General features: G+C 38.4%; 1 protein-coding gene across 2 annotated transcripts in view; it reads left to right on the top strand.

Annotated features, from left to right (window-relative positions):
- Positions 1 to 20,905, top strand: part of chd4a (chromodomain helicase DNA binding protein 4a) — a 30,211-nt gene that overhangs the window by 9,041 nt on the left and 265 nt on the right. Inside the window, exons 9-40 of one of the 2 annotated variants that reach the window (XM_056257781.1) lie at positions 527 to 696; positions 812 to 1,045; positions 1,447 to 1,650; positions 2,004 to 2,215; positions 2,301 to 2,432; positions 5,941 to 6,040; positions 6,153 to 6,344; positions 7,010 to 7,210; positions 7,296 to 7,433; positions 7,580 to 7,701; positions 8,651 to 8,824; positions 8,910 to 9,051; positions 9,180 to 9,311; positions 9,994 to 10,111; positions 10,225 to 10,349; positions 11,394 to 11,486; positions 11,581 to 11,719; positions 11,823 to 11,992; positions 13,916 to 14,093; positions 14,256 to 14,342; positions 14,449 to 14,540; positions 14,625 to 14,758; positions 15,130 to 15,274; positions 15,422 to 15,584; positions 16,122 to 16,222; positions 16,342 to 16,567; positions 16,692 to 16,754; positions 16,843 to 17,013; positions 17,954 to 18,062; positions 18,175 to 18,307; positions 19,233 to 19,428; positions 19,520 to 19,683. In XM_056257781.1, the coding sequence (XP_056113756.1) occupies positions 527 to 696; positions 812 to 1,045; positions 1,447 to 1,650; positions 2,004 to 2,215; positions 2,301 to 2,432; positions 5,941 to 6,040; positions 6,153 to 6,344; positions 7,010 to 7,210; positions 7,296 to 7,433; positions 7,580 to 7,701; positions 8,651 to 8,824; positions 8,910 to 9,051; positions 9,180 to 9,311; positions 9,994 to 10,111; positions 10,225 to 10,349; positions 11,394 to 11,486; positions 11,581 to 11,719; positions 11,823 to 11,992; positions 13,916 to 14,093; positions 14,256 to 14,342; positions 14,449 to 14,540; positions 14,625 to 14,758; positions 15,130 to 15,274; positions 15,422 to 15,584; positions 16,122 to 16,222; positions 16,342 to 16,567; positions 16,692 to 16,754; positions 16,843 to 17,013; positions 17,954 to 18,062; positions 18,175 to 18,307; positions 19,233 to 19,428; positions 19,520 to 19,683 (4,760 nt within the window). Of the gene's footprint in view, positions 1 to 526; positions 697 to 811; positions 1,046 to 1,446; positions 1,651 to 2,003; positions 2,216 to 2,300; positions 2,433 to 5,940; positions 6,041 to 6,152; positions 6,345 to 7,009; positions 7,211 to 7,295; positions 7,434 to 7,579; positions 7,702 to 8,650; positions 8,825 to 8,909; positions 9,052 to 9,179; positions 9,312 to 9,993; positions 10,112 to 10,224; positions 10,350 to 11,393; positions 11,487 to 11,580; positions 11,720 to 11,822; positions 11,993 to 13,915; positions 14,103 to 14,255; positions 14,343 to 14,448; positions 14,541 to 14,624; positions 14,759 to 15,129; positions 15,275 to 15,421; positions 15,585 to 16,121; positions 16,223 to 16,341; positions 16,568 to 16,691; positions 16,755 to 16,842; positions 17,014 to 17,953; positions 18,063 to 18,174; positions 18,308 to 19,232; positions 19,429 to 19,519; positions 19,684 to 20,905 lie in introns of both variants that reach the window. The other variant, XM_056257780.1, reaches the window with a different exon arrangement.

The following is a 20,905-nucleotide window of genomic DNA, read 5'->3' as shown; positions in this document are numbered from 1 at the left end:
ATCTTATTCTCTGTCTTGGTGCTTGTGAAACTTTTAGGCTTAATCAGGCCTATTTAGACACTTTTTCCTTGTCCCTTTGAGAACAACTTGAGAACCGATGTCTCTTGTACATCTTAAAACCATCAGGAATATATGGGAAAGCCCAGAGTGAAATTAGCATGAGATCCTCCCCTAAATAAAAAAATGCATTTAAGGGACATTACTATCTTAGGACCCTGTGAAATGTTTCTGGATTCCATTTTATTGGTTAAACTGCGAAACTGCCCCACTTATTCACACGGAGACACGCAGAACCTGCAGACTTGATATTTAACTAGCAGTCTTCATGCACTTTATTATTCACAGACACTAGTTTGTATCACGTTTTGTATCACTTTTGATTTATTAATCCCAAATTCTCTGACATTACACATTATACTGTAAATTCCATTCCACGATTCTGTTCGTTTTTTCCACATTATGGAAATCATAGGGCTAATGGGCTATACTATCAGTCGTTCATCTATTCTCTGTCTTTCTCTGCTAGGAGATGATGATGGTGATGGCTATGAGACGGATCATCAGGATTACTGTGAGGTCTGTCAGCAGGGAGGAGAGATCATTCTCTGCGACACCTGTCCACGAGCCTATCACATGGTCTGCTTGGACCCTGATATGGAGAAGGCACCGGAGGGCACCTGGAGCTGCCCACACTGTGTGAGTGAACCAACTTTCAATCTCCACATGAGTTCAATCTAAAAGATGTCCAAAGAGCATAGGCCCCGGTGTGATCTTGTACTCTGCAAAATTAAACCATCTCTTCTTCTTTCAGGAGAAGATGGGCATCCAGTGGGAGGCTCGTGAGGACGGGTCAGACGGAGAGGAGGATAATGAGGTGGTAGGCGAGGCGGAAGAGGACGACCATCACATGGAGTTCTGCAGAGTGTGTAAGGATGGCGGAGAGCTGCTGTGCTGCGACTCCTGCCCCTCATCATACCACATTCACTGCCTTAACCCTCCCCTGCCCGAGATTCCCAACGGAGAATGGATCTGCCCTCGCTGCACTGTGAGTCAACTACGTTAGCATTTTTGGTAACGCTTTACAATAAGGTTCATTAGTTAATGTATTAACTAACATTAAGCAATGCATTTGTTACAGTATTTATTAATATTTGTATTTATTAATATCCAGCTGTTCATGTTTGGTCACAGTGCTTCAACTAATGTTAACAAATACAACCTTTGATCATAATAATGTATTAGTAAATGTTGAAATTAATAATATTAACTAAGATTAATAAACGCTGAAGAAGTATTGTTCTTTTTTAGTTCTTGGTAACTAAGAAATGTATCTAATGAACCTTATTGTAAAGTGTTACTGAATTTTTAAATAATTTAGATAACATACAAATAGCCTACTTGTATAATTACTGGTTAAATATTTTATACCTCTTTTTCTCTCTCCAGTGTCCTACTATGAAAGGTAAGGTGCAGAAGATTCTGACCTGGCGTTGGACTGAACCTCCTCCCCCGACCCCTGTGCCCCGGCCCACTGCACTCGCAGCTGATGCGCCTGACCCCACACCATTGGCTGGTCGCCCTGAGAGGGAGTTCTTTGTTAAATGGCAGAATATGTCTTATTGGCACTGCTCCTGGGTTTCCGAGCTACAGGTAACATCCCTGGCTCTTATTTTGGTCTTAAAAAGTGCATAAAAAGGGCTTGACAGTGTCATCTTAATTATTTTAATCAATATATTTTTTTAATTTTAATTATAGGTCATTTATTATAAATGTACGTTTTATGTATTATATAAGAGGGAAATTCACACTTCAGAGCAAATTTTATATATATTTTATATAATTTATATAATTCTTTTTGGCTTAAGCACAAACTTTCAGGGTTCTACTGTCTGTGAATCCAGACAATGGCTTATTATAATGTCATTTTGAATCCAGATTTAGGCTGAATTCACACCTAAGTAGTTTCCTTGATCCTAACTATGGCTCGCAACATCTCTCTCTAGCTGGAGATGCACTGTCAGGTGATGTTCAGGAACTACCAGCGCAAGAACGACATGGACGAGCCACCGGCCACAGACTTCGGTGTTGAGGGAGATGAGGACAAGAGTGACAAGAGAAAGAAGAAAGATCCCACCTACGCTCGGATGGAGGAGAAGTACTACCGCTTCGGCATCAAGATGGAGTGGATGATGATTCACCGTGTTCTGAACCACAGGTGAGATGAGCTCAAGAACTTTGTATTGAATCTCTTTCGGTCAATTTCATGGCTCATGCCGTACCTGTTGTTTTATTCCTTTTAGTGTGGATAAGAAGAATAACTGCCACTACCTTATCAAGTGGAGGGATGTAACGTACGATCAGTCTACCTGGGAGGCAGAAGATATGGATATACCAGAGTTTGACGCCTTCAAACTGCAGTACTGGAACCACAGGTATACATGTGAACAGAAACAGCCTTTGCAAGGCATTCAACTTCCACAGTAATGTGAAAAAACATGGGCAAGACTTTTATTCATCTAGGTCGTGAAGTTTAGGATATTATTAGATTTAATTCCCGTCAGTGTTATATTTAGTATTATTTATACACAAATAATTTTTAATATCTTGAATCTGCCTATATTTTTGTATTTTTAGTTTTCGTTTTAATTTAATAAATGTTTAATTTTTCTCATTTTAACTGGTTAAATTTAATAATTTTGTGCTTTTGTAATTTATTATTTTTAAATATAACTATTTAGTTTTTATTAATTTTGTTTTAGTTAAATTCTAGCTTTTATTTATTTCCAGTTAATTTTTGGCTTCGACTTAAAACTAGAGATGCACCGATTACAATTTTCTAGGCCGATTCCGATTTCCGATTTTTCAGAGTTTGACCTGCCGATACCGATTAAATTTTTTCTAACCACTTTACAGCACACACAAATATTTATTTTCTCTCTTTTCTTTACTTTCTATTCTTTCTATTTTACGTTTTGCATAGAACATTTTTGAACAGTAATCGCTATAAAATAGGACTATATAAATTACTCCTGGTGTGGGAAATTCACACACATCTAAAGTGCAGTGTTATGGAAGAACCATTTCCTTCTTTTCACATCCAATATCCAACTAAAAAAATGTGTTCATTTCAAAAAGAAAATTAATTTTCTTTTCTGACATTCTTGTTAAAACACACCAGACATGCAAATTCTGTGCATTTTGGGCACTTTTGTGTGAAATCATATTTATTTTGTCCATCAAAAGTGTGCTTTCACTTTAATTGTGCGTGAGCAGTGCAGTAAAAATAGACTCGCGTCGAAACCTCCTGCTCCCGGTGTGAATGCACTCATTGATTTACTTGCATGCCAGAAATAATACGCGCTGCTCACGTTTGCGGTGTGAAATGGCCGTAATTCACGAGGTTTCCACCATGTGCGTTCCGTGTGCACGTGTGATGCTGATGTTGCGCGATGTTAATCATGCGGTGCCCGAGTGCATTTGACCGGCATAAATATCGGCATACGTCAGACTGACCGGCCGGTCGCCGATCACGTGAAAATCGGCCAATTCCGGTCACCAGCCGATCAATCGGTGCATCTCTACTTAAAACTAAATGAATATTAGAAATGGCAACTTACAGAAATAAGTTTGTTTGTAAATTTGTATTTTTTTTATTTATTTCAGCTTTCAAATACAAATATTTCAAAGAACAAAGTTATGTTTTTTCAGTAACAGTCTTGGTTACAACAGCATAAAAGAAATGTGGTTTTAAAGGGATACTCCACTTTTTTTGGAAATAGGCTCATTTTACAACTCCCCCAGAGTTAAACTGTTGAGTTTTACCGTTTTTGAATCCATTCAGCCGATCTCCGGTTCTGGCGGTACCACTTTTAGCATAGCTTAGCATACATCATTGAAGTGGACAAGACCATTAGCATTTCTCATTAAAAAATGACCAAAGTGTTTCGATATTTTTCCTATTTAAAACTTGACTCTTCTGTAGTTACATCGTGCACTAAGACCGACGGAAAATGTAAAGTTGCGATTTTCTAGGCTGATATGGCTAGGAACTATACTCTCATTCCTGCGTAATAATCAAGAAACTTCACTGCCGTACCATGAGTGCAGCAGGCGTAGTGATATGACGCAGCGCCTGAAAATAGTTCCGTTGTGTTGACGGAAGGTAGCCTATTTTCAGGCGCTGCGTCATATCATTACGCCTGCTGCACTCATGGTACGGCAGTGAAGTTTCTTGATTATTACGCAGGAATGAGAGTATAGTTCCTAGCCATATCAGCCTAGAAAATCGCAACTTTACATTTTCCGTCGGTCTTAATGCACGATGTAACTACAGAAGAGTCAAGTTTGAAATAGGAAAAATAGCGAAACACTTTGGACATTTTTTAATGAGAAATGCTAATGGTCTTGTCCACTTCAATGATGTATGCTAAGCTATGCTAAAAGTGGTACCGCCAGAACCGGAGATCGGCTGAATGGATTCAAAAACGGTAAAACTCAACAGTTTAACTCTGGGGGAGTTGTAAAATGAGCCTATTTCCAAAAAAAGTGGAGTATCCCTTTAAAGTAGGGATGCACCGAATCCAGGATTGGGATTCGGATTCGGCCGAATATTGGGCTTTTGAACGGGGTTCGGTTTCTGCCGAACCTCCGAATTTTTTTTCCACCGAACCGAACCCTAGGCTTGCACTATGCGCGCTACGTCGAAGTCACCGATCAGTGAATGACATCAAAGTACCGCGTGAACGAATAGAGAGCAGACGGCTCCATGCTTTTGAATTGCTCTCGCGGTACTTTGATGTCATAAACTGATCTGTCTGTGCAGCGCTCAGGTTCAAGTCGAACAAGCCTGTAGTGTAACGCGTTGTGTCAGGAAGAAAAATAGGGATAGCTCACAGCTAAAGTTATTGCAGAGGCCAGACAGTCTCACGGAGGCGATTGGCATCTCACAACTCGCACTTTATTACACAATCGAACTTGTGTAACTGTCTGTCACAAGTTCTACCGACCACAGCGTTACTTAACAAAATAAGGTAAAAATGAGCATCAGACAGAAATAACCCGCATGCATGGGCATGTGTTCGAGGCGCACGGCACATACAATACGGACTGCAAACAGTTCAACAGGGAGCGCGCAGTTCTTAAAGGGGCCACACCTTATTTCCACTCGTTACAGTAGGTGCACCGTTCGAATGCAGTAGGCTGTGAGAAAGTGAAAATGGAACTCGTGAGCAGAAAAAGTGTTGTTTGGCAGTACTTTCAGTGAAAAGAAGGCAATTCAAGTCGAGCTACATGTTCAATTTGCAATGCCGATTTGTCTCATGGTGGCAAGGACTCTAAACAATAGGCTACACAACATCGCCGCTGTTAAAATGCATAATGTTGCTTATTCTTTTTTCTTTTTTTTACAGTTATAAAAGTAAAGTAGTGTTTATTATTTACAGTAATAAAATAAAATGAAAAATCCACTTTGTTTACTTCATTAATGTGTTTACTGTGTTAATGGACTGAGGATGAGAATAGGATTCGGTATTCGGTTTCGGATTCGGCAGAATCTTAACCAGTGGATTCGGTATTCGGCCGAACCCCACAAATCTGGGTTCGGTGCATCCCTATTTTAAAGCCAATGAAATTTATACAAAAGACTATAAAAACAGTTTTTTATTTAAAGTCTGCATGAAATAAAATTTGACAAATCTTCTTTTTATATGTAATATTGTAGTGTTTATTATAAATTATTTATCTGTGCACTTCAACTCGGATATACGTCAGAACAAGGAAAAAAGAACAATCTCAACTTCCGTTTCATGCCGACTTTAAGAAATACATTTAGATTTTTAGGATATTTAAGGAAAAATCTTCAGGTTCATTGCCTGAAAGTGCTAGAAAACGCATGTACTGATGCACACGGCCATCATATTCATCTGTTTTTCTGTCCTAAAGGGAGTTGATGATGGGTGATGAAGGTAAACCAGGAAAGAAGTTGAAGATCAGAGGGAAGGTGCGAAAACTGGACCGGCCTCCAGAGAACCCTGTCGTGGATGTAAGTGAGCTTCATTTTGTTGGTTCTACACACTGACAGCACTTATTAGACCCAGCTGCCCCATTCGCTTGCTCATCGATGGTTAAAACTCAATTTTTTCTCTCTCCTGTAGCCCACCATTAAGTTTGATCGTCAGCCAGAGTATCTGGACTCTACAGGAGGAACGTTGCATCCGTACCAGCTGGAGGGGCTCAACTGGCTCCGCTTCTCCTGGGCTCAGGGAACCGACACCATCCTGGCAGACGAGATGGGTCTGGGAAAGACCGTGCAGACTGCTGTTTTCCTCTATTCACTGTATAAAGAGGTGCCCTGTTTTTTTGTTGTTGTTTTTTTTACTTTCATTGAGAGTCCAAGAGTTATGATGGGTTATGTGATAAATTGAACAAATAATTAAAATGCATTATGCTTTATTAATCTTGTAATTCAAGAAGAACTACATTACCATTCTAAAGTTTGGGGTGGGTACGATTTTTTTGTTTAGTTTATTTTGATGAAAGAGTCTCTTATGCTGCCTTTATTTGATCAAAAATACAGTAATATTGTGAAATATGATTTCCATTTAAAATATCTATATTGGAATACAATTTAAAAATGTAATTTTATATTTAAAGCTGAATTTTCAGAAGCGTGCTGATATGCTGATATCTGCTCATTTAACATTTCTTATTATGATCAATGTTTAAAACAATAGTGCTGTTTAATATTTTTGTGTAAACTGATGCACTATTTTCAGGATTCTTTGATAAATAGAAAGTTAAATACAAGTATAATTTTTTTTTTTTTATCATACTGGCCCCAAACTTTTAAATGATACCATACATTTTCAAACAATGCTGTTGCTAAATAGTATATTTGATGTTTTGTAAGCATAAAAAAAATATAAGGTCACTGAGACATTGAATGTTACTACCTTTTGTACAGCATGTTCTCTTTCTTCAGTTTTAAAACGCTGGTGTGCTCGTTCTCCAGGGTCATTCTAAGGGTCCGTTCCTGGTGAGTGCCCCCTTGTCCACCATCATTAACTGGGAGCGAGAGTTTGAGATGTGGGCCCCGGACATGTACGTAGTCACATACGTCGGTGACAAGGACAGCAGGGCTGTCATCAGGGAAAACGAGTTCTCTTTTGAGAACAACGCCATCCGTGGTGGCAAGAAACCCTCTAAGATGAAGGTTAGTGAGTTGGAGAACTCTGCTTTCCATTAAAGAATCTTAAGACACTTGTAAAGCAATGATTGTTTCCCTTATGATCGTGCAGAAAGAAGCCTCTGTAAAGTTCCATGTACTGTTGACCTCCTATGAGTTGATCACTATTGACACGGCCGTCCTGGGCTCCATCGACTGGGCTTGTTTGGTAGTTGACGAGGCCCACCGACTGAAGAATAACCAGTCGAAGGTGAGACCAACATGGATATTGCCCTTTTATGCATTAATTTGACACAAGTTATGTGGTTAAACCTGGTTCAAATGACTAATTTATTACACAGTACATTTTTATGACGGTTGTTTTAATGTTGTGCTGTGGTGGTACTTGTTCTACAGTTTTTCAGGGTGCTGAACAATTACCCTCTGCAGCATAAGTTGTTGTTGACTGGAACTCCACTACAGAACAACTTAGAAGAGCTTTTCCATCTGCTCAACTTCCTCACACCAGAGAGATTCAGGTATGTTTGTCAAAATGTTGTTTTTTCTGATTAATTTCAAACCTAAAGATCTTAAAGCCTTTTTCCAACAAAGTTGACAGCGCGCCAGAATCGAGTTCTCCTTCACGCTTGATCGAACGATATCGCACACATTTATGCCAAAATATCCGTTTTGTCGAGAATGTTCATAAGAGCAGTCTTAAATTAGTTAAATAAAGTCTTAAATGAACATAAAGAGTGAGAGACTGGGACGCGTGTGAGATCCGCGTCATGTGCAGCACCGTCTGATCTTAAAGTGACAGCAGCCAGTAATGCTGTCTGTCATCAATGTTAATCAAAGAACAAAGGTAACAGATAAAATTACTCACTGACTAAAGAACTATAAATAATTTATAAATTATGCAGTGCGGACTTTGTATGATAACTTCATTCAATTTCTGTATATTCTGTATATTTCAGTAAATTACATTTATTATGGGATTCATGTGAGGATTGTTTTAAGTTCATTTAGATTTAAAGTAATTTTTTTAAGCCTAATATATGTAACAAAAAAAATGTATAGCTTTCAATACACTGTAATGTTGAATGGCTATAAATGTGTAAAATTGCAGGGAAAATTAATTTTCATCGAGACCTCAGTAGCTGTATTAATATCAGTGATACTGGCCTTCATTCATAAAAAGATGCCATTGAAGTATTTAAAATATACTGTTTCATGTTGTTCCTACATTAATTTGCAGATTAACTGAAATTATTACATTATAAAATATATTAAAAATGTATAAAAACTTCAGTGTTTTTAATTGCAATTAATCACAGACATTTTTTCTAGTTGTTGTTTTTTTTTAAATCGATTGACAGCACTATAAAAAAATGTTTTCTTGTACATTTTCAAATGAACCCCTTTAGCACCCTCTGGTGCCCCCCTGTGCATCTGCAGACATAAATGACACTATCTCTCACTCTGCAGTAATCTTGAAGGTTTCTTGGAGGAGTTTGCCGATATCGCCAAGGAGGACCAGATCAAAAAGCTTCACGACATGCTGGGACCGCACATGCTCAGGAGACTCAAAGCAGACGTGTTCAAGCACATGCCTTCCAAAACCGAGCTCATCGTCCGAGTCGAGCTCAGCCCCATGCAAAAGTGAGTATGTGATGAGGTATGGACTGCGAACTAGGTTACAGGATTGGTAGAGACAGAGTTTTTTAAATCTCATTTGTTAATCCAGGAAATATTACAAGTTCATCCTGACCCGCAATTTTGACGCTCTGAACACTCGTGGCGGAGGAAACCAGGTTTCTCTGCTTAACGTCGTCATGGACCTCAAGAAGTGCTGTAATCATCCGTATCTCTTCCCTGTGGCTGCTATGGTACGCTCCACTTTTTGCTCTTTCTGTACCTTTAATAGACCGATAGCATATGTTCTATTATGTGGTATTTGAAGATACAAGCAAGTAAATTGAAGAGATCCTGCTATCTGATTGGCTGTGTGAAACAGGAAGCTGCCAAGATGCCCAATGGGATGTACGAGGGCAGTGCCCTGACTAAATCTGCTGGCAAACTGCTGCTACTGCATAAGATGCTGCGGAAACTCAAGGACGGTGGACACCGAGTGCTCATCTTCTCTCAGGTAAACAAGCATTTTATTTATTTAGAAATAATTTTCTTAAATTTTTTATTTAATTCTTTCTATTGCTAGAAATGTATCCATAATAATAAATATTGCTATTAAGTGTTAATTATTTGCACTACTGTTCTAAAGTTTGGGGTTCTTATTTATTATTATTTTTTATTTTTTATTAATACTTTTATTCAGCAAGGAACAGTAAATTGGTCAAAAGTGACAGTAAAGACTTACATAGACTCAAAAGATTTATATTTCAAATAAAAAGGTTGTTCCTTTGAACTTTATATCCCTCAAACAATCCTGAAAAAAATGCATCACTGTTTCAATAAAAATATTAAAAATAAAACTGTTTTCAACTAATAATTTTGAGCAAGTCGGTATATTCACGTTGTCTGAAGGATCATGTGACTAGAGTAATGATGCTGCATTTAATTATTTATTTTAATGTATTTTTAAAATGTAAAGTTATTTAAAATTTTAGTAATATTATTTTACAATATTGCTTTTTTTACTGTATTTTTGATCAAATAAATGCAGCCTCGGTGAGCATAACAGACCTCTTAAAACATTTTAAAGGCTAACTGACCTGACTTTTGAACGGTGTAAAAAAATAAACAAGTGTATAATGACAGTAACACCTATGATGAACAGCAGGAGTTTGAGATGTGTTGTCCCTCTTCTCTAGATGACCAAAATGTTGGACCTGCTGGAAGACTTCCTGGAGAATGAGGGCTACAAATATGAGCGTATTGACGGAAGCATCACAGGAGGCATGAGACAGGAAGCCATTGACCGCTTTAATGGTAGGACCAGATGTGTAACTAATATGGTCCATACATTTGTTCTCTGTTGCGCTGTATAAACTAAATTTCTGAAATTAGTTCAAGTGTCAAAATGAATTGTTTTTTCGCTCTAGCTCCTGGTGCTCCTCAGTTTGCTTTCCTGCTATCGACCCGAGCCGGTGGTTTGGGTATCAACTTGGCGACCGCAGACACAGTCATCATCTACGACTCAGACTGGAACCCTCACAATGACATTCAAGTAAGATCATTCATCCGCAAAAGACTCTATAGCCCCTTTTGCACTGGGTAGTTGTAGGAACAAGCCACCAGGGCGGTTCCCCGAGAACTAAATGTTCCCCTAGGGCCATTTTCCTGGTTGCACTCGCACCGCCAGTAGGACCTCTGAAGTGAACGCCAGAGCCTGAGCACACCGTGCTCCCATCCTCAGTCTTTATTAGTTTGCCATCTGTTTAAGGCACAGTATGTAATTTTCGCCGCTAGAGGTTGCTTATTCAAAACAAAGGCATGGCTTGATGATGCCTTGATTTCACGGAGTCATGGGAGTTGTCTTACCTCTACAGCCGGTGGAAAAGAATCTGACGGGACTCGAGCAGAAATCATACGTACCAAAGTCAAATAATATATAACATTGTTCTAGTGTTTTTTGGATATTTTAATACAAGAAATATTACATATTCTGCCTTTAATAGACCTGTCTTATATGTTATTAGACAGAACTGGTATACAAAGAAAGTAGACAGAATATGAAAAAGTATTAGCTTTTTTAATTGATGCCCAATGTCACTAGCTGAGCAGAAATACATCATCATGTTTTGCTTGGTCCCCTGAAAGTTATGTTGGATTTTCTCCTTAGGTTAAGAGGTCCATCTATCGCTGTTTTCCATGTTCGTAGAGTTAGTATATTGAGTAAATATATAGGTTATACTCTGTGTGTGTGTGTGTGTACATAGCTTTTTTTTTTTTTAATGACGGGTGCTGGTGTTTTGCGTGCGTTCGCCCAATCAGTGTACACTTATGTAACTTTTAGTTCCTATTGTGCTGGGTTAGACTGTACTATTTTAGCTAAGTTAGCTCCCCCAAAAGGCGTTCCTAGAACTAATTTCATTCTCAGTTCCTGCGGTGTGAACGCCCCAAAAAGCGGGTCCTTCCGACAACTATGAAAAGGTTCCTCCGGTGCGAAAGCCCCTTATCTGGTGTTTGGTGTCAGGATAATGTGTTTCATTTAGATTTTGTTGGTTTTTTTGTCCTCGTTTTCACTTTGGCTTTTGTTTTCTCTTTGTAGGCCTTCAGCAGAGCTCACAGGATTGGTCAAAACAAGAAGGTGATGATCTACCGCTTTGTGACTAAAGCTTCTGTAGAAGAAAGAATTACTCAGGTATACCTTATCTTTCTGGGAAATGTGAAATGTTTTTTTGGCAACACTGTCTTTTGAATGTAAACTGATTGGCCTTTTTGTGTTTAATCTCAAGGTGGCCAAGAAGAAGATGATGTTGACTCACTTGGTTGTGCGTCCTGGATTGGGCTCAAAGACCGGTTCAATGTCCAAACAGGAGCTGGATGACATTCTCAAATTTGGTACAGAGGAGCTCTTCAAGGACGAGGGAGAAGGTGTGGCTGGAATTACAAACGTCTTTCCTTCTTACTTTATACCTGTACAGCTTCTCACTTAAGGAACTGAGATGTGTGAAACTGGTTGTGTTTGTCTGTCAAGGAGAGAACAAAGAAGAGGATAGCAGCGTGATTCACTATGATGACAAAGCCATCGATCGGCTGCTGGATCGGAACCAGGACGCCACGGATGACACGGAGATCCAGAGCATGAACGAGTATCTCAGCTCCTTCAAAGTGGCTCAGTATGTGGTCAAGGACGAGGAGGAAGCGGTGAGTGCCGATAAAGAGCAATGTGGGCTGTTGGACCTGTGTGACTGCACAGTAAATCAAAATAAAACAAAAATAAACCAATATGCGGCGACCCTCTTCGCAAACTTGCAATGAAAAGAGATTATAAGCCCTCCGTCAACAAAAGAGAAGCTAATAGTCTCCTGCTGTTTTACGCCAAAATTAAACCAGATAGTTTAACAAAGAAATGAATTAAGACGGTTGTATATGTATTGTAATTTTACAGTTATACTGTAAAGTACATAAAATATAATAATTTTGAGAATTTATTTTAAATACTTTTTATCATACAGTGAAATATTATTCTTAAATACTCAATTTACTTTTACATATTAATGTATTATTAATATTAAACAATTTATTAATACCTTATTTTAAAGGTAATATTATACTAGGAAAGTAGTAATATTACACTAGTAAGGTATTGCAATAGTTTAGCTTATTTTTACTTTGTAATAATAATATTTAAAACAATAAAAAAATATCACATTTTGTATGCCATTTACAATTTTTACCAGAAAAGGTGACATTTTATTTTTTCACCAAATCGTGGAGCCATAGTTGACACGTCATATGACACATCAAGCTGTGGTTTATTCATGCATATGACTTCATTAATACGTTTATGTATCTCTCAGAACACCTCTTTGATTATTCCTAAGTTTAGATATAAAAAGTTTGGAGGCCGATCTTTTGCCATCCAGGGACCTATTTTGTGGAATGCCTTACCTAACTTCCCTTCGTAACATAACTGTGTTTAGTGTTTTTAAATCGCAGGTTTAAATCGCTCCTTTTCAAGAAGGCTTTCAACACGTAACCACTTGTTTTGTTCTTAGTCGTTGTGCTAGCTATTTTGTTTTAACTGCTTAAATTAGCTTTAACTTGCAATTTTTTTATACACTGCAGTGTTTCCGCTACATTCATTCTGCCGTGGCGCGCCGCCACACCTAAAATCATCCCGCCACGACTGCAGCTTCTCGGTCCGATACTGTATTGTGTTATTGTTAAGCCCCACTAAAGGCATACAAAACATTGTAAAGCACCATAAAGTTTTAGCACTATATTCCAAGACTTCTAAAGTCATTCAATAGCATAATGTGAGGTAAAAATGTATATTTAAGTCGTTAAGTTAAAGTTAATGGAAACTCATCTCTCCTCAGTCATTCTCCATTCAGCATTCAAACAGCACGTCACGTTCGGGTACGACAGTAACACGACGACACTCTCTTCAAGATCAATGTTCCCATTATTATACTTTATTTGTAGATAAAGATCTATAGTTTGCATAAAATTACTTTATCTTGCTGGAGTTTATAGCGCTTTCTAAATCATATTCCTTTCTCCCGGGTGTCTGTTACTACAGCACTAGAGTAGAGAGCACTATGAATTGTTCTTCATGCGCACTGTAAGTTAACTGAAATTTAAAACTGTTAAAAGAAAAGGCTCAATAAACTGTTGCATAGATATAATACATTAAGCATAGATAGATATAATCTCTTCGCTTTGAACTTTTCAATGCGAAGCGCTGCACGCTGTGACTTCGCGTTGCTTCAAGTGCATCATTCTGCGCACGGGATGCGCATAATCGCTTTGCCGCTCTTATTGGCGCCTTTCATGTTATAATGCTTAGGGGAAGTTTAAACACCTGGGATAAGGGGGCGTGGCCAGTGGGAATATCACTCATGGGCCACGCCCCCTCCCCTGGCGAAATGGGCCTGCCACCACGGCTGGAAAAAATCCTAGAGGAAACACTGTACTGCTGTCTTTTTTATGTGTGTTTTATGGAAAGCGCTTTGTGCACCTTTTTGGTTGTTGTAATGGCGCTATATAAATAAAAATTTAATTGAATCTCACTTTTGCCATATTTTGCTCTTATTCACTGTTCTTTCTTGTCTTCTCCCTTAGGAAGAGGAAGTTCAGAGGGAGATCATTAAGCAGGAGGAAAGTGTGGATCCAGATTACTGGGAGAAGCTGCTCCGACACCATTATGAGCAGCAGCAGGAGGATTTGGCTCGTAATCTGGGCAAGGGCAAACGAATCCGCAAACAGGTCAACTACAATGACGGCTCCCAGGAGGACCGAGGTAAGAGACGTAAGGATTGACAAAACTTCTACAACTCTTCGTAATCAAAACTAAACTATAAACCATACTTGGCAATTTGTTCAAGTTAATATAAACTTAAAATAACGTTTTCAATTACTTACAATTGTTTAGATGTTAATCATCTTTCTTGCTCTGTTTCAGACTGGCAGGATGATCAATCTGATGGCCAATCAGATTATTCCGTTGCTTCAGAGGAAGGAGATGAGGACTTTGACGAACGATCAGAAGGTGAGACGAGCATGACGAAAAGTAAAGATAGGAATTTAGAAATGCATAAAAGATTTTAAAATGTTTACACCCTTTTTCTGAGCACAATTTCGTCGTCTGCTTGCAGCCAATTCACGGCGACCCAACAGGAAAGGCCTCAGAAACGACAAAGACAAACCCCTGCCCCCCCTGCTGGCCAGAGTGAGCGGCAACATTGAGGTGAGGGGAGAATAAACTGGGATTTTTGTTTTTTTAATCGCATGTTTTGAGAGTTGCACTTACTAAAACATCTTGATTTGACAGGTGTTGGGTTTCAACGCTCGTCAGAGGAAGGCCTTCCTGAACGCAGTGATGCGTTATGGGATGCCGCCTCAGGACGCCTTCACAACCCAGTGGCTGGTCAGAGACTTGCGTGGCAAATCAGAGAGGGAGTTCAAGTGAGTTTAAGCTCATTTTGTGGTTTTATTTTCAATCCGTTTAATCCATTTATCATTATAGATGTCCCTAGATGAGGTGCGTTTCCCAAAGCCAACTGGTCGCAAGCTCCGTCGTTATTCACACAATTTAGCGGAACTTGCGGCCATAGTTGGCTAGTGATATTTTTGGGAAATGCACCCCCGATCTCAAGGATCGGATTTGCTAAATTACTACTAGATAACTAAATATATGTATTTTAGGTTACAAACATCAAAATAACTTTTTTTAACACTTCTAAGTGAAAGGCTCACCATAAACTCCATAAAATCCTAAATAAATATTGGTATTTTTGGTGTATCAGGATCTCTTAACCGGTTTCTCTTTCTCTCAGGGCTTACGTCTCTCTCTTTATGCGGCACTTGTGTGAGCCTGGTGCGGATGGTGCTGAAAGCTTTGCCGATGGCGTTCCTCGGGAGGGACTGTCACGGCAACACGTCCTTACTCGTATTGGTGTGATGTCGTTGATCCGAAAGAAGGTAAATTATCGCGTTATCGTAGTTAAAATGCAATACCAGCGAGTTTACATAAACAGTTCATATGAAAAAAATTCCAAGATGCGTGAAAGCAAAATCAAATTTTTGCAGTTGTCTAATTGTGGGCATTTGGATAACGCCTGTTTTCAGGTGCAAGAGTTCGAGCATGTAAACGGTCAGTGGTCCATGCCCTGGATGATGGAGTTGAACGAGAATAAAACCGTGTCCACCGCCGGCAGCCAGCCCGACTCCCCCAGCAAAACGCCCTCTACTGGCACTCCAGCGGACACTCAGCCGAACACTCCTGCTCCAGGTACTGCATGCCTCAGCTCGCTCATCTACTTCCCGTTTGTGAGAAATTTATCCTTAAAATCTCCAGCAGACATTCATTCCCTTTCAAAACAAGATTTTGTCAAGTGTTTAGTATATTCTAGACGAGACTGACGCATGTGTTTCTGCTGAAAGGTGAAGTTCCAACTTTATGCGTGTTCTTTATTTTTCTCACAAGAGATCGACCAATAGCAAACCACAACCATTTAACCATCCAATTAATTCCCAAAAAGCAAGTCCCACCCTAAAAAAATGGAAGGATATTACTGAACAAGTCCTTAGAGTTTTTATCATATGTAAAACTTTGTGTAAATTTAATTTATTGTATTTTTCTATTGTTTGGTTTTATTTTATTGTATTTCTACATCATCTTATTAACTGGTAGAAAATGTACAACAGCTCTTGCCATGAAAATAGCCTCAGCTGCTGACACAGCATTAAAATGTATTCTTTTTGTGAGCTATTGCTGCAAATATTACAGTCCAAATATTAAACCTTTTTATGTGTTTGTTGTACACAGATGGTGTTTCCAAAGCAGAAGATGGTGTAAAAGATGCTGAAAAAGAAAAGGTGAACAATGGAGACGGTGAGAAGGAGGCCAGTGAAAATAAAGACAATGAAGTGAGTGTCAGCTTATGCAACAAACTCGCTGGATCTCTGCTTAATTTTCAGTGTTTTAACCATGTGACTTTAGTTGATTTTGGTTATTAATGAGGTGATATCTATTTCTTCATCAAAAGGTCATTGCCATTCCGGATGAAGATGAAGCTTCCTCTGCTCCTGAAGAGAAAGTAAAAGACACAGAGGAGAAGGAAAAGACGTCTGAATCTTCTTCAGAGGCAGATAAGGCTGATGGAAATCAAGTTGAGAAAGAAGAGGAGAAAGGGAAGTCTGGAGAAGCTGATGAGAAGACCGAAGACACCAAGCCCAAAGGATCTGAGGCTGAGAAGGAAACTTCAGACAAAGGTGAACCGAAATGGCATTCACAAGCCATTCAACTTTAATAATGTGGAATCTCAAGGTTGAACCGGATCAAAAATCTTAAAATCCAAACATACAGTGGCTAATTTCTGTTCATACGTCCTTTCAGGAGAAAAGAAGGATGATGAACCTGAGAAGATGGACACTACCCCTGTTACAGATGAGAAGAAAGGTCTGTACCACCTGATTGGATTTGACATGTAGTTTATGGATTTTTCCCCCTCCCGCTTTACTAACTTGTGTCGTTCGTTTCGCTCCAGGTCAGAAGGATGAGAAGGAATCTGGTAAGACGGAGGAAGCGGGAAAACTACAGAACGGAGAAAGTGCCAAAGACAGCGCAGCAGCAGCAGCAGCAGCAGCAGCAGGCGCTGAAGAGAGGAAGAAAGCCAAAACACGGTTCATGTTCAACATTGCAGATGGAGGGTTTACCGGTAAGATCTCCTGTTGAGAGTGTTTGTTTCAGAAATTATTCTCAGGTTTTGTACTACTTTAAGCTATAAGCCATTTTGATCCCCAAAAACGTGGGACCGTGACTAGCTGTGAAGACTTCTTACTTTTGCTTTGGGGTTATTTTATATATATATATTATAAAAAAAAATGCATAATATATCTGTAATGGAATATTTTTTTAAAAAATTGTTTAAAAATAAAAAATACACTGTTTGAACTGAATTTCAGTATCTACAAAAAAATTGTTTTATCAATCAGTATATTTTTTAGTACATTTTATGTTTTGTTGCTTTGTCTCTTGAAGCACAAATGTTTGTATTTTATATATATATACTAGTGCTGTCAAACGATTAAAATATTTAATCGCGATTATTCGGATTAATGTCATAGTTAACTCGCGATTAATCACAACTAATCGCACATTTTTATCTATTCTAAATGTCTCTTGATTTTGTTTTTGTCCCATTATTTTTTTTCTCTCATTTTAATGCTCTTATCGGCTTGCTTTGCGCAAATGTTTTTTTATTGAAAACAACATTTGCATATACTGTGTTCAATTTCACACTAACATTCTCACTTGGAGCAAATAATCTCTCACACAATGTAACACTGTCCATCAGTAAAAGGGTGAAAGAAATAAAAAAAATTAACGCCGTTAAAATGGGTTTGCGTTAACGCCGTTAATAACGCGTTTAACTGGCAGTCCTAATATATATATATATATTTTTTTGCAAAAGCTCAGAATTATGACCAATTTAATTCTGCATTTTTTAAGCAATATATATATATATATATATATATATATATATATATATATATATATAGCTTAAAAAATGCAGAATTAAATTGGTCATAATTCTCAGCTTTTGCGAAAATTGCCTAAATTTGTGCATTAGAACTAATTCTCTTTCTTTCTCACAGAATTACACTCACTGTGGCAGAATGAAGAGCGAGCCGCTACCGTCACCAAGAAGACCAATGAGATCTGGCATCGTCGCCATGACTACTGGCTACTTGCTGGCATCATACAGTATCCTTAAAAAACCCCAGCTGCTTTCAGTGTATGTGCACACGTGTCAGTGTTTTTTACATGTGTTCAATGAAACGCTGAATATGAAATCTACCTTAACTCACCGTCTCAGACATGGTTATGCTCGTTGGCAAGATATTCAGAATGACGTCAGATTCGCCATTCTCAATGAACCCTTCAAGGGTGAGATCAACAGAGGAAACTTCCTGGAGATCAAGAACAAGTTTTTGGCTAGGAGATTCAAGGTATAATGAAAGGAATCAATCCTTTTGTTCTTGTTGCATACAAGTCAAGATATACGAGATATGCTGTGTTCACAGCATGTTGTAATTACGAGATGACTACCTGTGATATTCTGTTCAGATCTTCGGACTCGGAATTATGCATTTCTATGAATCTGCCTAAATGCCTGTGTCTAAATGAATCTGCATCGGTCGGAGCACTCCGAAAATTCAGAATTTACAAGTTATAATGACAAGTTCTATGAGGACGTGGACACTTTTTACAAGTCAGAGTCGCGTAACTAAAGCCATTCTGACATGGCGTGAACGCACCTATAAGCCTCGTCCAGACTGTCAGTCCAAATCTGATTTTTGTGCATATCTGATTGAAATCCAATCAATTTAGCAAGTGTGAACGTCAAAATGTTACATGGAATCCGTTTCGAGCTACATTCATATATGGGTTTAAACTTTTCTGGAAATCCGTTTCGGTCCGACTGCTCTGATTAGATTTCGCTTGGTTTGGGACTTTCTCACGCCATGTAAAACATAAACGTCTGACGTTGTTATAGGGAACATGCTGAAAGTCACTGCCGAAACAATGCTGTGTTGTTGCAAAGTGCTGGATGAGCAGAAAATGACAATTAAACGGAGACATGATTTGAAACCAGCGGAGATTAATAAATCCACGCATACAAGCCTCATACGGTTCCAGTAAAACATTGTCATGTTATAAATAAGACAACATATGTATTGCAAACCCCTCAGTGTTGAAGTTGTTGTTGATGTATACCTACCAACGCAACATCATTGCCATAGAAACCAATGCAGATATTCCGGAAAATGAAACCATTTTAGATCAGATTCCATAATGGGATACACAAATAATCTGATTTGGACTGACCATGTGAACGTAGCCTTAGTAACAATTTTCCGATGTCTCGTGTAGTTGCTTGAGCAGGCTCTGGTGATTGAAGAACAGCTGCGCAGAGCTGCATATCTCAACATGACTGAAGACCCCTCTCACCCCTCCATGGCTCTCAACACACGCTTCAGTGAAGTGGAGTGTCTGGCCGAGTCCCACCAGCACCTGAGCAAGGAATCCATGTCCGGAAACAAACCTGCCAACGCCGTCCTACATAAAGGTACTTCATGTGAGCTCATGCTATTTTAATTTAATTCCAGAGTGTGATGCGTTACAGACACTCACTACCTCTTTGCATTTGTTTCTGACAGTACTAAAACAGCTGGAGGAGTTGCTAAGTGACATGAAAGCAGATGTCACCCGTCTCCCGGCGACCATCGCCAGGATCCCGCCTGTTGCCGTGAGGCTGCAGATGTCTGAAAGAAACATTCTCAGCCGTTTGGCCAGCAGAGGACCAGACACACAGTCTCAGAAGGTATGTCAACACCTACCTGTACTGCTATGATTTATGCTATATGTTTTTATAGCCTATATTAGTATTTAAAAAAAACTGTACTTATTAGCAAGCCATTTATATACAGTGGGGGAAATAATTATTTGATCCCCTGCTGACCACTCTATATATATGTATATATATTATTAGACCACTCTATACACACACACACACACACACACACACACACACACACATATATATATATATATACACATACACACACTATTTTATGTATACAAATTATATATATATATATATATAAATATGCGTGTAATTTATTTATTATATATATATAATAATATAAATAAATAAATATGTCTTTTAATTTATTTATATATGCATTTAATAAGTAATGCCATTTCATGTAATAGTTGACCGCTACTTAGTTCCTTGAGCTGAGACACTTCAGATATGCACTGTTTGCCATGATGGTTTTGAATTGCTCGAAATATGATTGAAATCACTTGAAAAAAGAAAATGCAGTTCAGTGCAACATGTGCAGCGTAAGTCTGTCATATAGGCTACATAAAATTATAATCAGATCATTGTTATTGTGTGCTTACGACATGGAATTATTGGTGAGTTTTGTTTTTTTGAATCAGGCTCTCAATTATATAAAATTTGATTTAGATTTATCGGGCCAATATATAACTAAGATCGTAGACGAATACAATTAAATAAAGATACAATTAAATGAAAAAAATTAGTACAAAAAAATAGTTAAGTTAATTAAAAAAATTACTTCCATAATCCATACAAGGCTATTATTTCTCTATTCAGTCAGCCATACACTCAGTTACATATTAAGTCTGCAAAAGAGTAACCACTAAAGTTTTCCCAGAAATCATTCACTTTCTAAATCGATCATGGAAAAACAAACTTGACAAGTTATGAATTAGGTCGTGTTTTCAAAGTAAAACATAAGGTCATGCCACTTATCCACTGTGAAAGCACAGGAGCTAGTCTTTTTCCCCCATTAAACCATCGACATATATTGTGCAATGCCTAGATTTAGCTCTGTGCCACGTCTAACCTTATACATAAATGATAGACAGTGACATTAAGTACAGAAAACCTATACGAGCTCCATATCAATATTTTAGACACTTCATGAATTTTAGTCATCATAAGCATGTCCATTAAAATAGACATCATGCAGATTTGCCGTCCAGTTGTGTCTCTTGTTAAGTGTTGTTTGTCT

The sequence above is a fragment of the Rhinichthys klamathensis genome, unplaced genomic scaffold (assembly GCF_029890125.1).
Source record: "Rhinichthys klamathensis goyatoka isolate OS25496 unplaced genomic scaffold, OSU_Roscu_1.1 h1tg000144l_1, whole genome shotgun sequence".
Lineage (NCBI taxonomy): Eukaryota > Metazoa > Chordata > Actinopteri > Cypriniformes > Leuciscidae > Rhinichthys > Rhinichthys klamathensis.
This window is presented reverse-complemented; position numbering and strand designations above follow the sequence as displayed.